General features: G+C 36.8%; 1 protein-coding gene across 2 annotated transcripts in view; it reads left to right on the forward strand.

The window, feature by feature from the left end:
- The window catches only part of LOC309512081 (breakpoint cluster region protein), a 47,340-nt gene that overhangs the window by 15,491 nt on the left and 15,186 nt on the right, over positions 1-16,663 (forward strand). For both annotated transcript variants that reach the window (XM_082187486.1, XM_082187487.1), the window contains 7 exons: positions 5,444-5,622; positions 6,620-6,724; positions 6,884-7,069; positions 12,410-12,517; positions 12,616-12,676; positions 12,774-12,826; positions 14,038-14,178. In XM_082187486.1, coding sequence (XP_082043612.1) covers positions 5,444-5,622; positions 6,620-6,724; positions 6,884-7,069; positions 12,410-12,517; positions 12,616-12,676; positions 12,774-12,826; positions 14,038-14,178 — 833 coding nt within the window. The remainder of the gene's footprint in view (positions 1-5,443; positions 5,623-6,619; positions 6,725-6,883; positions 7,070-12,409; positions 12,518-12,615; positions 12,677-12,773; positions 12,827-14,037; positions 14,179-16,663) is intronic.

A 16,663-nucleotide genomic window follows, 5' to 3' on the forward strand; every position in this document is an offset into this window, starting at 1 on the left:
ACCGGCAGGCTTTTAATACACATACATAGGCAACATCCTGTTTCATGAGGTGAATTTACATGTTAACCTGCCAAAAATTATATTTTCACACAACAGAAATGTCCTGTTGACCTTCTGTTTCTCTAAGGGGCCCATATGCACACATATAGAGGTACATTACAGCATGATGTTTTTATCCGTGTCCATCTTCATGTTCATCACACTGCTGACATCATAATTGTGAAATCTTTATCTGTGATATGATTAGGGGATAAAAAAATAAAAAAACATTACCAAGATGTTTAATACTTATAAATGTTTAGTTGTTTGGAGCACCGTTGATTTAATTCCATCGCATGATGAATACAAAACAGTGGGGTGTGTATATTAATGTTTTAAATAAAGGAACTGATTAGAAAGCAGTTAGACCATTTGTTGCATAAAGCTATATAATTATTATAAAAAAAATTTTTTTATATATTTATAAACTATTTGTATTTATAGTTATTGTACTTTAATCTGCATGCATATGTACAATATATAAATAAAATCAAAAATATGAGTAATAATTAAAAAATTCTAAATGTAAAAAATTTATATTAGCCTATATGCAATAAAAAATATACAATAAAAAATATACAAAACAACTACAATATACATATCAGCCATTTGATATGGCCCCAGCTATATAATTATTTATTTTTGCCTTCATTTATGACAGATTACACATGACCTACCACAACATTTTCACTATAGATTTTTAAGATCATCTAATGCGGCCTTGGAAAAACTTTGATCCTCGAGTTAAAAAAGATAGTTATGAGCAGCTGGTTGTGTTAGAGTAGATCAGTGAATCTGATCCTGAGATGGATTGTTCCTGGCCTTACACATCTGGTGCTTTCCACCCCCTTTGGGATCATATTCAAACATACGGATTAGGATGATCTGTGTGTGGTTTTGTGAGTGTGTGTATGCACATATTGGTGCAAGATAAAAGACTAAGAGTGGGGCGACTCTTTTTTTTTGGTGGTTGTTGGTATTATCGCAGGATGGAAATGCTGATATTGCGTCATGAGTTTAATCTGCCTCGCATTGAACTGTGTGACGCGTTTGTATCCTCTGCCAGCGGACTGAACCAGCTGCGCTCGTGATTTTAAGTTGAGGAGTCAAAGCACTCTGTTAGTATCTTTGCCCTCTAATTTGTAGATTTAAACAGAATTATATAATAGCTTTGAGTGTTTGTCATTTCAGAAACAAATTCTCAGTTATTAATGTTTCCTTCCAAGGAAATGTAGGTCGTTATTTCTCACTTTGTTCCACCGAAGACCTTTTTAAGACTTCCTGGTTGAGTATGTGGGGCTGTTCGACACTGACACTGCTGTAGATGGACAAGTGCAGACATGAAATGGCTCCAAGGAATTCTTTACTTTCTAAGCTTTTGACTGGCGAACTGTGCCTTTTATTATGTTGACAGTTGATTTAGGTTTATTCATTAATGGTATTTCGCATAATCGCATATATTCCATTTTGCAATCAAGTTTTTCACACAGTTCCTTAATTTCACGACATTCTTGACACAAATATTGAACAGCTTTTGTCATTTTATTATAATTTTCACTTTCCTCTTAGTCTAGGTGTTTTAGCGTGTTTGGATGTTTGTGTGGATGTGTGTTTTTGTTGGAAAGATGACCTTGCTTCAAACGTATGTTTCCTGTGGAAAGTTGAGTGTCATGGTCAGACATCCCTGCACACTTCCTTAATGGCTGATTCACAGTCATAGTGACCAGTGGGTCTGTTCCACACACACTAATTCCATCGGAAGATTGCCGTTTTTGGACGTCCAATTTTACTACAATCCCCCGGTTTCACAGTTAGACTAGTCCCAGACTAAAATGCATGTTTGAGTTGTCTTAACTGAAAGCAACTTGCACTTTCATATCTTAAAATATGTCAGTGCCATTGTTTTGTCCCAAGATGCACACCAGTAATGTTTTTTTCTAAGACATGTTTATAAAAACTACTTAAATGTCCTATTTGTACTAAGGCCTAGCCTAATCCTGGTTTAATCTAAGCCCTGTCTGTGAAATCAGGCCTTTGTGTTTTTGCAGCGATTGTTTAAACAAGGGGTTCTCAACTTTGACCTCGAGGTCCACTTTCCAACAGAGTTTTGCTCCAACTCTAATCAAACACACCTGAACTAGCTAATCCAAGTGCCTTTTCATCATTTTAAAATGATGCAGGTTTTCTTCTGTGCCGTTGACACTGGCTTGGTGGGAGATGCATTCTGGGATACCTGGCTGTCTCAAGTTTCTTATTGAAAATAATCGTCTTTTGAACCATTCCAGTCACATTTTTTGCTGCAAAGCATAAAAGCAGGATAATACATGGCTAGGTGTAGATTAGCTGTGGATAATCCATTACTTATATTACATTTCATTATGTACAATGTCCAATACTTTTGAAAGACCTCTCTTATACTCAACAAGGCTGCATTTATTTGATCAAAAATATGGTAAAAACAGTAATATTGTGAAATATTATTACAATTTAAAATAACTGTTTTCTATTTGAATATATTTAAAAAATGTCATTTATTCCTGTGATCCATTACTCCAGTGTCACACGATCCTTCAGAAATTATTCTGATTTGGCACTAAAGAAACATTTTATCAATGTTGTGTGAAAACTCTGATTTTCACTTTTATCAGGATTCTATGATAAATGGAAGGTTCAAAAGAATAGCATTTATTTAAAATGACATCAGGATGTTTGTATGCATATGAAGCACATCCATTTTCACAGTCCATGCGGCCTTGGTGTTAGCCACAGGAATTGTTTTGCTCATAAGCTCAGTGCTAGTCGCTAATCACATAGTAACACTCGCTGCCCTTTGGCATGGCTCTTCCTTTTACATTCAGACAGCAAAGGCCTCTCTCTCGCTATCTCTCTAATCTCGACGTCTACCTCTTTTCTCTATTTGTTCATGCTCTGTCTATTATTCTCTCTTTCAAGCAGGCTACATGCCAGGCCACTCAGCAGGGCTGCCCTGCGTGCGCTCAGAAAACTATATATCAGAAGTTTAGACTGATATAGCTTTAGAACGAATGCAGATAATAAACTTTCATGATGAAGAAGAACTGCAATGTCACATGAGCCTGACTGCAATAGAGATGATAATCAAAACCAAACAGAAGTTTTAGCCTAGTTTTTGGTTGAGTATCTGAGGCACAAGCTGTAAAGGCTCCGCCCTCTTCTGGAAAGCGGGGTGGGGAGCAGCAGCTCATTTGCATTTAAAGATACATGCACGAAAACAGTATGTTTTTCCTTCCGTTCAAAAATGGTAATTTACAACATGGTATAGTGCATTTTCTGTGGGGTATTTTGAGCTGAAACTTCACAGACACACTCTGGGGACACCTGAAACTTATACTACATCTTGTAAAAAGGGGCATAATACGGCCCTTTTAAAGGCTAACATTTAAACTAAGGACTGTGCTCACTGACGTATTTGTTTTGCTGTGGTATTGATATTGTTATTGAAATCTCAGTGGTATTGCTTCTGGCTACTGAAGCTATCATATCGTGACAACTCTAGTTGAAACATACTATGTACAGAGCAAGAGCTGTGAGGGATCAATGAGAGTGGATTTCAGTATTGATTTCCAGTGTGTGTGTGTGTGTGTGTGTGTGTGTGTGTGTGTGTGTGTGTGTGTGTGTGTGTGTGTGTGTGTGTGTGTGTGTGTGTGTGTGTGTGTGTGTGTGTGTGTACGTGTTTTGTGTACATCTACAGAGCTCTTGACTGTAGCTTCAGACTTTGCCTTATTTGAGCTGATCAGGACACCAGATAAGACAGACACATAGTCGATATGCTTGCGTCTGGACATCTCACTGGTGCTGAGCTGTTCACAGACTGCAGGAAATGAATGACTGCTTTTAGACAACTTACTTTACAAATACAGACAGAGGGATAACTCACAATTGTCTATGAGGATTCATCATGTCTCAAATCACTGCAGTCTATGAATCACAGCTGATGTGAATGATAGCCGCCGCCGTATATGATAAACATGATATTGTAATTTTTCCTGGTTAATTTAGCTAATATGCGTTTCTTTTATGGAAAAGCGATTTCATTTTTGGGTGAACTGTTCCTATGAGCACAGTTGTGTTGTATATTTAGGCAGTATGAAGTGCATTTGTTTGGTTTCAGCTCAGCAACTCCTCATTTTTAAATCTAAACATGCCCAGTATATTAAAATGGCATCACTAATGCAGCTATTCATCCATGTAGCCCTTAATCCTCATCAATGGTAATTAAAACAAGAACAATGGTGTTGAATTATTCATTGCTATTTGAGTGATTAAGAGGTTTTGGTTTCTGCTCAATGGGGTTGTGTCAGTCTTCTCCTAAATGGACTGCTTTGACTTCAGTTTCACATTTCCGCCAGTGAGTTGGCGTGTTTCTAACTTGCAGATCGTCTTTTCAGTGGCAGTAAAAGGGTCTCCGTCAGGACAGAGGCATGCATGAAGTCCTCTAGTCTTCCATTGTTCATTAGTTGTGTCAGGCTCGAGGAATAACAAAGAACTGACTCGACTTACTTGACTGACTCGCTCTTAAACTCTTTCTCTTGGTTAGTATCAGTGGTATTCCCTGGAGGTGTGGAACAAATACTCAGTCTGTCACGGCAGCAACCAGATCATATGAAGAAAATGTTTGCTCATGCTTATTAAAAAAAAGTCCTCTCTTTTTCCCAGAGTCCGTTTAAACAAAGGCAATTCATTCCGTTGTATTACATGAAACAGTGCATCATGGTGGACTTTTAGTAGAATAATAAAAATAAAAATAAATAAAAAATTAAAACAACCAATTCATCCTTATATTGTCAGAGGAAACAATTACAATTCAATCGCTGCATTTTACTACACACATTTTTAATAATTCAGTTGCAGCGTCATGCATTAATAATGAACAGGAGGCTTAATTGAGGCTGTGATTTAGAGAGATGGTAGATAATGTTTCCAAGAATAAATGTGAAATGGGTGATGAATTCCTTACGGCTTTGGTTGTCTTCGCTTGGCAGACAATATCTGTTGCTTTCAATTATATGTCAAGGTCTTTATTGCTAAGAGGAAAAAGCTCAGGCGGTAAGTCTTTTTGGCTAAGGTTTCAGTCCTCTGTGTGGATTACATTAAGAGATAAGAGATATATGAGACTCTCTGCCTGATGAAGGATGTATTGATTATTTCAGGCACTCAAAATTAAGATTTATTAAGATATCACCCATGTTTGAGTGCTTGCCACTTATTGACAATGGAGATTATATTATGTACTAATATTTTATTGTTGTTATACTGTATATTAACTCTATTTTGAATTATTGATATGATTTCAAAGTGAATAAAATCATATGTTACACTTCTAAGTCAAGTATGATACCCTGACTCCTCTTGTCTCTATTTGCAGACATCCCATTTAGCGGGACCCCGCCTCCAGCATACGTTTATGATGGCGTTCGAGGGGAGGACCAGCGTATGCAGCCTGACGTTGCATCCTACACGGATGACTCCCACTCCTCTCCTCGCCTTCACCTAAAGGGTCGAAGCATTAGAGAGACCTCAGGGTCCCTGGAGTCCGCGAAATCAGTAAGGGACATTGATATACAGAGAACTAGCATTTGCTTTCATGATATCATGGTGTTTAAACATCTCTCTCAAATGTTTTTGTCATTAAAAAGGTTGTTGTTTTTTTATGATTTTTTTTATCATTAGGGTTGCATGAAATATTGTTACCATATTATTGGCCAATTATTATTATTATATATATTTTTTCAAATAGGCTATATTGGATGTTTAAATATACATGCTCAATGTATAATTAATGTTAATGTCATCATTATTAAATCTCAAAATGCATATTTATTTTTCATACTGTATTATAATGTTTTGATGATCATATTTAAACAAAGGCAATTAATTCCGTTTTATTACATTAAACAGTGCATTTGGTGGACTTTTAGTAGAATAATATAAAAAAGTTGTAAAAAAAATATTATGTAAAACAACCAATTCATCCTTATATTGTCAGAGGACAAAATTACAATTCAATTGCTGTATTTTACTACACACATTTTTAATAATTCAGTTTATTTTTCATACTGTATTATAATATTTTGATGCCTAAATTCACCTGTAGCATTTAAAATGATTGATTTTAGTTCTTTGTGTTTTATTTATCATTTATTTAGACACAATACTGAAAGTGTACATTTTAATATCATCCATTTATCAACTGTTAGCAAAAAACATGAACAAAATAATCAGCCTAAATTTTTATATCGGTTCTTTTGCTTCAGGTTAAGGGTCTTTTAACATCCGTGGTTATGCAAATGTGTGTATGCGCTGAACTTTTGTCCTCTGCATCCTTTATCTTTATTCTTTGGAATGGTTCCTATCAATATATGGGATTATGTAGTCTATAGTTGAGCGCTGTATTGGATAGGATTTAGGTTTTTATGAGGATTACCCTGCTAAGGAATTCCTAGGGCCTTTAGACTGGAATGTGTGTTTTTGGCTGAACCCTAAAGGCTTTTGTAATGGGCACTTTCTTCATTCTTTCCACTCTCACCCTGGACATTCCTAGTCGGAGCTGGATGTCGAAAAAGGGCTGGAGATGAGGAAATGGGTTTTATCAGGGATTCTGGCCAGTGAGGAAGCCTATCTCAACCACTTGGAGGCGCTCTTACTGGTGAGTAATACAGGACTGATTTACTGCATGCTTACTCACTAAAGAGGGTCAGAGATCACCGTTATAGTGGTGTTGAGCTTTGCACATTGCACTGCACCCAGATGGTTACAAATGGGAGCACATGGACCACCTTTTGACCCCCTGTTTTTTTTATTACAGCCTATGAAGCCTCTGAAAGCTGCTGCCACCACTTCACAGCCCATGTTAACCCTCCAGCAGATAGAAACAATTTTCTTCAAAGTGCCTGAGCTCCATGAGATCCACAAAGATTTTTATGATGGCCTGTTACCCAGAGTGCAACAGTGGAGCCACCATCAATGTGTGGGTGACCTCTTCCAGAAACTGGTGAGCAGTACTGTATAATATTGTTTAATATAAAACACACAGCATTCATGCTGGATCTTTTGGTTTGCATTTAATACGTAAAAAAAAAAAAAAAAAGATTTAGAAGATATTAAAATCATTTTTAAGTTATTAGGGGATTTATTATGCAACAATTCAGCATTTCATTCAGTAATTATTTTCATGTAATGACAGACAACCGATAAATGACCGATATTGAAACACTGTACTATTTTGTCTAATTAAATGAAAAGAAAACATTAAAACCTAAAATTGGTCATTTTAAATGTTACAAGTGTATTAACTTAGGCATCACAATATTTTACAGTATGAAAACTTGAAGTATAAAGTATTATTTATTATGAGAGTTGCAAAAGATAACAATGTTCCTAAATTTTTAATGTTATTTAAGATTAACATTAGATGACACAAAGGTAATCTAAAAGTAAAAATGGAAGAAAAGAGCATGCACAATTAAATAATAATAAATTAATAAATCTCTGATAGCAACCGATAAGCCATTTGACACCGATTCATTTTTTCTATAAAAAAAAGCATTTTTATTGAATTTTGTATTCATTTGTGTTTCCAGCAAAACTGTTATATTATATGAAATTGTATCATATTACAAGATTTTGGCCAAACCACCCACCAGATGCACTATTATTGAAATCACTGGTTCATAATGCACTATCATCTAATAATATGCCAGTGTTACTGTTATTGAACTGAATTGTGGTGTAACTTGATGCTGCCACATGCACGTGTCTAATTTAGGTAATCCATACATGATGTTTCTGTCAGACCACCCTAGAGAGATTTTTAGAGACGGTTTATAAACGCAGTCATCATCAAAGCATGTCTCTCCGGTCCTCCCTAAGGAAAATTTCCTTTGATAACTGGTTTAGTGAGCTTCACGAGCAACAGCCACATCATTCCACTCGGCACAATTAGCTGTGGAAACTGAAACTTTACCCCCATCTTTATAGACGCCCGCAGGACTTGACGCTTGTGCAGATTAAAGCTTTTCAGAGCCACACGACTGCATGTAAAACAGATAGGGGGTCTTGCTCTTATAACGGTGGGGCTGCGGTCAAAAATGCTGGGGTTGAAAGGTATTAAGGTGTTGTAGCCGGATCTCACGACAAACTAGAAAGTTTCTTTGCAGATTTTTTTGAGGTTCACTTATTTTTTTGCACAATAAAGGTATTTATATGCAGAAAAATTCTTATTTTCTGACCCTCTGTCTGAAATTATCAGTTTTTATGGGGCGGCTCCTTTAAGGCTTGTCAGTAAACGGCCATGATGGCTAAAGTCATTGCATAGGAAACAGTATCAACACCCACTTGCTATTGCATGTGAGTAATAAGTGTTTTGAAAACATTATTCATGTAAAACTGTCATTTACAGACAGAGCATTATAAAATCATTTACTTACGGGTTGGAGATGCAGCTGCTGTCAGATCATCAACAAAAGTTTCTTTGCGAACCCTCCGTTACACTAGCCTGGTAATACCAAACTCTGCTACTTCGCTTTGCTTCGTAGACAGAGTCTGGAATGGCATAATAGAGAAGTGTTTTCTCTCTCGCGGGGGGGCGCTTGACTGAAGTTTAAAATCATTGGTTACCCGTAAGCCAATCACATAACGTTTGGTTATGGTGTGTGTTATGCGCATGCTCAGCCGCATCTAACTTCTACTGTAAACACATGTATGATGCGAAAACAAAAACCATCGAGCGAAATACCGGAGTGAACATGGCTGTGAACGACTTTTGCAGATTATGTGAAGTAAATCTACGCATCCACGGTACAATCAGCGTCTACGTCACGGCTCTCAGCCCGCCCTCTGTTCGTTGATTGGCCCGGCTGTTTTCAGGCCGGAGGAAAACGGAAAGCTATGACGCTGTCTCAGACTGAGTACAGAAGCGAAATGAAATTGAGCGGAAGTACGAAGTCTGACGTAGTCAGGCTACCGTTACACTGTGCCTCGTTTACAAAACAAAATGCTCTGGACAAACATATAATCCTCCGACATGATCCAGGACGCCATTAAAATAAACCATCCTCTTGTTTCCGATGCGTAAAAGCGAACCTTCTTTCTCTCTTCCATTTGTCCTATTTTCGACAGATTCAAGTGTGTGGAGTATGTCAGAAACTGAGCTCGCATCTGTATATCCAGTGTAGACAGCGTCAGTGATTATAATGGATTCTTACTTTCGACGCAACGCTCACATCCAGTGTAGAAAAATGTCAGCTATTAAATGATGATATATAACTATTCGTCAATTTCTTGCTCTGGAGACAGTCATGTGCAAATATGTTTTTCCTTGTAACTTTGCAGATCCGACAATATCAAAACGATCTATTTTAAGCTATGAAACTGTTTTTTCATGGGATGGATGTTTTGATTGAAGACCTCTTACATGTTTTTGCCTGGAACAAGGAGCATTAAAAATAAAATAATAATCTGTGTTTTTCACCGTCTTTTTGCCTTTCACATTATATCTCTGAATTGTGACTTTGTTTCTTGTATTTTACCACTTTATACACTACCGTTCAAAAGTTTAGAGTCAGTAAGATTATTTTGAAAGAAAGGATTCCCAAAGGATGCATTATAATGTAATGTTATTAGACATTTGTAATGTAACAAAATATCTATATGTGTAAAATAAACATTGTTCTTTTGAACTTTATGAATTCTGAACAAAAAAGTATCATGGTTTCCACAATATATTAAGCAGCACAACTTCTTTCGACATTGATATTAATCAAATCGGTTGAGCATCAAATCGGCATATTAGAATGATTTCTGGAGGATCATGTGACTCTGAAGACTGGAGTAATGATGCTGAAAATTCATCTTTGCCATTACAGGAATAAATTACATTTTTAAAATATATAAAAATAGAAAACAGTTATTTTAAATTGTAATAATATCTTACTCTATTGTTTAACAAATACACACAGCCTTTTATGTTTTATGTTTTATGCTGCAGCTCTTATAATTCTGCTTCCATACATCACCTTTGCAATTGTATGAAAAAGTGAAAATAAAGTGAAAATCAGATGTAGTGAAAACACTAAATCTTGTGCCCAGACATACGTGATATTATAAAACAAAACGTACAGTTTTGAAAGCCGTAAATTAAAACTATGTAGTGAACTGTTGCATGGTGTCGATCTGCTCCACTCCACCAGATAAATTCGGATGTTTCCACAGTTGGGGTTTGGGTTAGAAACTTATCACCATCCCTTCTGGGATCCACGGCCATGGTTGTAGCTGTGAATTTAGGTGTTGTTTGACATTCATCTCTTCTTTGAAATATAAAGGCATTTGGGTTGAGGAAGTGTGGCCGAAGGCTGAATTAATTGTTAATCCCACAATGATTATATTGTTAGCTGCAAATACCTTTTGTTATTATTTGAGGCATTAGTGACATGTAAAACGGAGCATTTTTGTGGCTTGTTCCTTTATCTTTGTGCATTTAGATATGTTTGCATGGAGGGGAAATATTTGGGGGAATATGCCATGTTCCTGACCGTATGTGTGTGTTTGTGTTTGAAATGACAGTTCTCTTCCAGGGTGTGTGTGTTTTACACAGAGAGGGGTAAATAAACAGGAAATCCCACTGGGAGACATGGTCACACAGAGTTTTCAGTGGACAGTGAGTCCAGTGTCTGCTCTGTTTCCCAGAATGCATGATGTCATAGTGTAGGAGTCCATGTGTCTGCCCTGGAAACCCACTCACTGCTGGGCATTCCCTTGCCCTCTCCCTCTCCCTGTGGACCGCCAACTCTCATGCCATGGGATTTACTCCCCTGACTCCTTACACAAGTTTAGTCCAAAAATTGGCTCAGATGTTGTTTTCATATTGTAATGAATAGGTTCAGGCCAGTGTTTCCTACAGAAATTAGTCCACCCTTCACTACATTTATATACTTATACTAATAACTTGCATTAAGTGAGTCAGATGTAGATAAAGTAACCACTCTGTTCAGTGAAGGATTTCAATTCAATTCAATTCAATTCAATTCAATTTAAATAATTCATAAATAAATTAAAAATCTGAATACACTGGTTAAGTTTTATGACTCACTAAAATGAACCGGCTCAAAAGAGTTATTTGTTCATGAATCAGGATACACTGGTCAAACTGTACGTTTTTGACTCCCTTAAATGAACCGGCTCATAAGAGTCATTTGTTCGTGAATCAAGATACACTGGTCAAGCTTTATGTTTTTGACTCACTAAAATAAACCGGCTCATAAAAGTCATTTGTTTGTGAATCAAGATACACTGGTCAAGCTTTATGTTTTTGACTCACTAAAATGAATTGGCTCATATTTGTTCGTGAATCATAATACACTGTCAAGCTGTATGTTTTTGACTCACTAAAATGAAACGGCTCATATTTGTTTGTGAACTGGTAAACACCGATAGACTTTTCCTGACATTATTCCATGATATTACGTTATTTCAAGTGTTTATCACATTCAATATGAACTGAGAACTCCCATTCACAGCTCAAGTAAAATAAAACACTTTTTGCCATGGCACTGAAGATGTGTCCTCAGAACACTTCACTAGAGGAGAGTCTTTAGAAAGTGCTTCTTTTCATTTTAATGGTTCTTTTCACTCTTTTAATGAGTATTCATCTTTTATCAGTGAGCGGAGTTAACAGCACGATGTAATCCGTCTTTTTTCTGATCTCTGGGTAATGATGCTCATATTCTGGATCGCTCACAAGTTTCCCAAGTTGCAGTATAATGGCTTTGTTGAAGGAAGTGCTTAACCTCTCTGTCTCATGACAAGCCCCATCACAAGTCCTTCTCTTATTTACCCCAGTGTTGGCAGCACTCGAGATGTTGCCATGGAAAATGCTTGTTACGTGTCCATTTCACAGTTGTTGTCTTTTGAATGGTGTTTTTTCTTCACGACACAAATGCTCATTCACCAGAACATTTTGGCTTCGTTTGCCCCAAGTCACTTCTCCTTTGTTTCAGTGTGTGTTCACTCTGTTAATATGTCCTTTTTAGACACACTTTATTGTGTGTTTGATCTTTTTAGATAATAATAGTTTTCAACTTATAATTTTATTTATATATATATATATATATACAGTTCAACCAATTGTCATAATGTGTCTGTTGTGTTAAGTGCTGTTGTCTTTATGCTGGGTCAGGCTGGTATTAATACCATGCCACGTAAAACTGCCTGCTCTACCTTTGTAAGCAGAATTAAGCCGATGTAACATGCATGAGTAATCTGCCTCTAGCTCTGACTTTTATCTTTAAACCACCTTCTCTCTAACTCTCTCCTGTCGTTTTATCTTCCCACACAGGCCAGCCAGCTCGGCGTGTACAGGGCTTTTGTGGACAACTATAAGGTTGCCGTGGAAACTGCCGAAAAGTGTTGTCAAGCTAATTCCCAGTTTGCCGAGATTTCAGAGGTCAGTTTTAAGGGCGCTTACATTATACTGTCAAAACAAGAGCTGATATCTTTGCCTCTTTGGATATTTTATGTATTTGTTTCCCTTTTTACCTTCAGAATCTGAAAGTCAAGAGTGCTAAAGAGGGTAAAGATCAGAATGCCAAGAACTCGTTAGAAAGTAAGAGATCATGATTCATTCACTAATTCTTCCACATTTACTCTCTTTTTTTCACTGCTTAGTATTCTGATCACTTCTTTGCCGTTCTCATTCTCAGCCCTGCTGTATAAACCGGTGGATCGCGTCACTCGCAGCACCCTAGTCCTCCATGTGAGTGAAACTGAAAGAGCATACACCTAATCATGACTTTTTCTCAAGTGAAAGTGTTTATGCTTAGTGACGCAACATGTTTTATTTGGAAGTGCATGGACTATATTAAATTACACATTTAATCAATTGAGTGTTTTGCACTATTAGGCCCTATCTACACTTGGTGTTAAGATGCATTTTGGTAAATTAGATCACAAGTAGATGAGGGAGACACATTCCCGTTTACGCCTGGTGGTGGCCTTTTGTGACTGTTCGAACGCATTCTACCCGGTCCAATACATTTTCGACTACCTCTGGAAGTGGTTAAAAGTGAACAAGCTTAAAAGGTTTTAGATCCCGTTTACACCAGATTTTAATGTCGTCCACTTGTGATCCGATCAACCAAAATCCATCTTAAAGGGTTAGTTTCACCCAAAAATGAAATTTCTGTTATTATTTACTCACCCTCATGTCGTTCCAAACCCGTAAGACCTTCATTTATCTTCAGAACACAAATGAAGATATTTTTGAAGATACCCTAGACCCTATACCTTAGACAGCAGTGCAATTACCATTTTAGACCCAGAAAGGTAGTAAAGACATCATTCATCAATAGTCCATGTGACTACAGTGGTTCAACCTTAATGTTATGAAGCAACGAAAATACTTTTTGTTAGCAAAAATAAAATAAAAATAAAATTCATTCAACAATTTCTTCTCTTCCGTGTCAGTCTTTGACGCTGTTCACGTTGTAAACACAGTGCAGCGCTTCTGGGTTCTACGTCATAATGCCAGCTCAGTATTGGCTGGCTCCTGCGTGAGCATCACATGCATGTGTCATGGTGCCCACGTGAACAGCTTCAGAAACTGACATGGGAGAGAGGAAATTGTAGAATAAAGTCGTTTTTGTTTTTTCACAATAAGTATTCTCATCGCTTCATAAAATTAAGGTTGAACCACTTTAGTCACATGGGCTATTTTAACGATGTATTTACTACCTTTCTGGGCCTTGAAAGTGGCAATTATGTTTGTCTATGGGGGTGTCAGAAAGCTCTCGGATTTCATCAGAAATATTTTAATTTGTGTTCTGAAGATGAATGAAGGTCTTACGGGTTTGGACCGAGGTGAGGGTGAGTAATTAATGACAGAAATTTCATTTTTAGGTGAACTAATCCTTTAATACCAGGAGGAAACAAGGCCTTAAATTAGCCTGTGTGTTTCTTTAAATTTAGGACCTGCTGAAGCACACCCCATCCAGTCATCCAGATCGCCCTCTCCTACAGGACGCCCTCCGTATTTCCCAGAACTTCTTGTCCAGCATTAATGAGGAGATCACACCCCGTCGTCAGTCTATGACAGTGAAGAAAGGAGAGGTCAGTGCTGCCCAAATATAATATGGCCAGTTTGTATTATGGGTCAATGATGTGATTTTTTTTTTTTTGTCTGCATCTATCAATTTTTTTTAAAAAGTGAACACATAATTATGACATGAATACAGCACTTTTATGATGATGTTTTTATCTTATGGGGGGTGGGGGGGTCAAAAACTTATTAAATGATAATATCATCAGTAATATGATATTTGTAAAAAAAAGAAAAGTTTTTAACTTTTTACCTTGAAAAGTAATTTAAAAGATCTGTATACTCTCATGTTTTCAAGGTGACCAGGTCAGAAGGAAAATCCTTACTGTAATTCTCTTTTACTGTAATTCTTTGGATTGCTATCAGTGTGCAAAAATGCATTAGTACACTCCGGTTGCATAGCGCTACAAGGGTCCCGTCAACAATATAATCACCCACCTTCCTGTTCCCCTTCCTTATTTATCAAAGGTCATTTTAGGAAACGAGAAGTGTCTCAACACCCTTCCCAGCTTCAAAATGAACACAAACACCGACTCTTGCATAATGCCCTGACCCCTCTGTTTTGTGAGTCAGCTGACTTTGTACTAGACTTCCTCACAGATTACTGGAAAACTGTGTGGGAAGTGACTCTCTGATTGTAGGCTTTTGGACATGCCAAGCATTTTATTACAGAAAATACAGAGATTCAATTCAAAGATAGAGATTATTTATTATTTAAATGATTAAAAGAATGTCTGACTGTCTGAACTGGAGAACAAAACAGCTCAATTAATCATTCTTCCAGTAAAGATTTGTACTAAAATGAAGAAATTTGTATCACTTTGCAAGAAATCTATAATAAAAACTTCATTATTCAATCTTACGAGAAAGTATTCATCATAAAATATTATTTTTCAACATTAATCATTACTGTGACTCATTGCCAGAGACCCAAAATATCTAATTGTATCTCCATTGGGATCCAACTAACAATTTTGTATTAAAGGAATATAATTTTTTTTTTTTTTTGTAAAACACAAAAGGAGAAACTTTAAAGATCCATTTTACAATTTCATGGTATTATAACTGAAGCTTTCAAGCTTCAACAATTACTCAAATGCACAAAAGTGCCATACACGTAGCTTATATCTTTTGTGCACTATATTCTAAGTCCAATTGAATTGATTTAGTGGTAAAACATTTCCAAAAACATATGATAAATTTAATTGCATGTATTCATTTTCATTCAGAGCTCTGATAATGCCTGTTCAGAAAGAAAATATTGTATTTTCCAGCATTATCGTTTCTTTGTGACAGGACATCTTGGTCCATGTCGTGTGTAATTATTGTCTGCGAGATGATGGATTTCCAGTTCATGGCCATGTTTTGCATCTCCTCTTAGGCTGTTTCAGCAGATGTCTCTGAATGCGACTAAAGTCAATTCTGTACCCGTATATCATGTGGGCCAAATCTTGATGTAAAAAAATGCAAGTTTAAACATAAGGGATAAACACACACTCACTGATGCCAGGGTCACAGGTCAGAGCCAATGTTTTGAATGCATCTACACACACACACTGACGTTTAAGGCCACGAAAAGAGCAGATGTCTTTCACATATGTCACACACCCTTCAATTACGGAAAATTCAGTCACTCAGGAATGCATTACACACCCAGTTATAAAGACTGACCTGAGATGGACATTTTTGGGAATATCTCGTAAGGAGCTTTTTCAATTTTAAGGACAAAATTAGCTACTTGTGTTATATGTTGTTGTTTGTAGAACACACGTTGTAGATTTCGTTAAAAGTTAAATTTGGATGCTTTTTTCTCTAATATGATTTACAGTAAGTAATTACCATCATATCTGCCTTTTGTGAATCATCTCATCAAGCACACTTTTTTAAATCACATCAAGCCATGCTTGTCCGAGGTTGAAACCCCCTCAGGCTGCCATCATTATCATGAAAATAGCTCCCGTGACTCACCCACAATAGCGCAATTTCTTAAGTGTGTCATGCCTCCATTTGAGTGAATGAGTCTGAGCCTCTCATTGGCTGCTTTTCCTCCTCACCTACTTTGAATGACCTTCTGCCTCAGGAAAAATAATGACTGCCACTGATTTCATGGGGCAGTAAACAATACATGAGCGCCCCCTATTGTTGAACAGTTGAAACTAAGTGTGTCAGTGTTATTTTTGGTTTGCAAAAAATTCTGATGACCCTTTTCACATTTCCGGAGTTCAGAAGCAGAAGTCGTCATTGGGTAAACTTTTATAGTGGTGAACAGAAACTTCAACAAATATAAGAATTCCACAATAGCATTTCTGAGACTTTATAAAAGAGGGGGAAAAATAGAGAGATTGATAACATTGTTCAGAAGAGGAAAAAAATGTCAAATCTGTCGTCACTCTCAAAACTGTAAAAAGTAGCTTTACGATATGGAAGCACGTCATCACAGTCTACGAAAAGGGTCTATTAGTACTTGTGTTGTTATTATTATGATGATATCTGCTA

This window comes from Leuciscus leuciscus, assembly GCF_965113295.1.
Source record: "Leuciscus leuciscus genome assembly, chromosome: 13".
NCBI classification, from domain to species: Eukaryota; Metazoa; Chordata; class Actinopteri; order Cypriniformes; family Leuciscidae; genus Leuciscus; species Leuciscus leuciscus.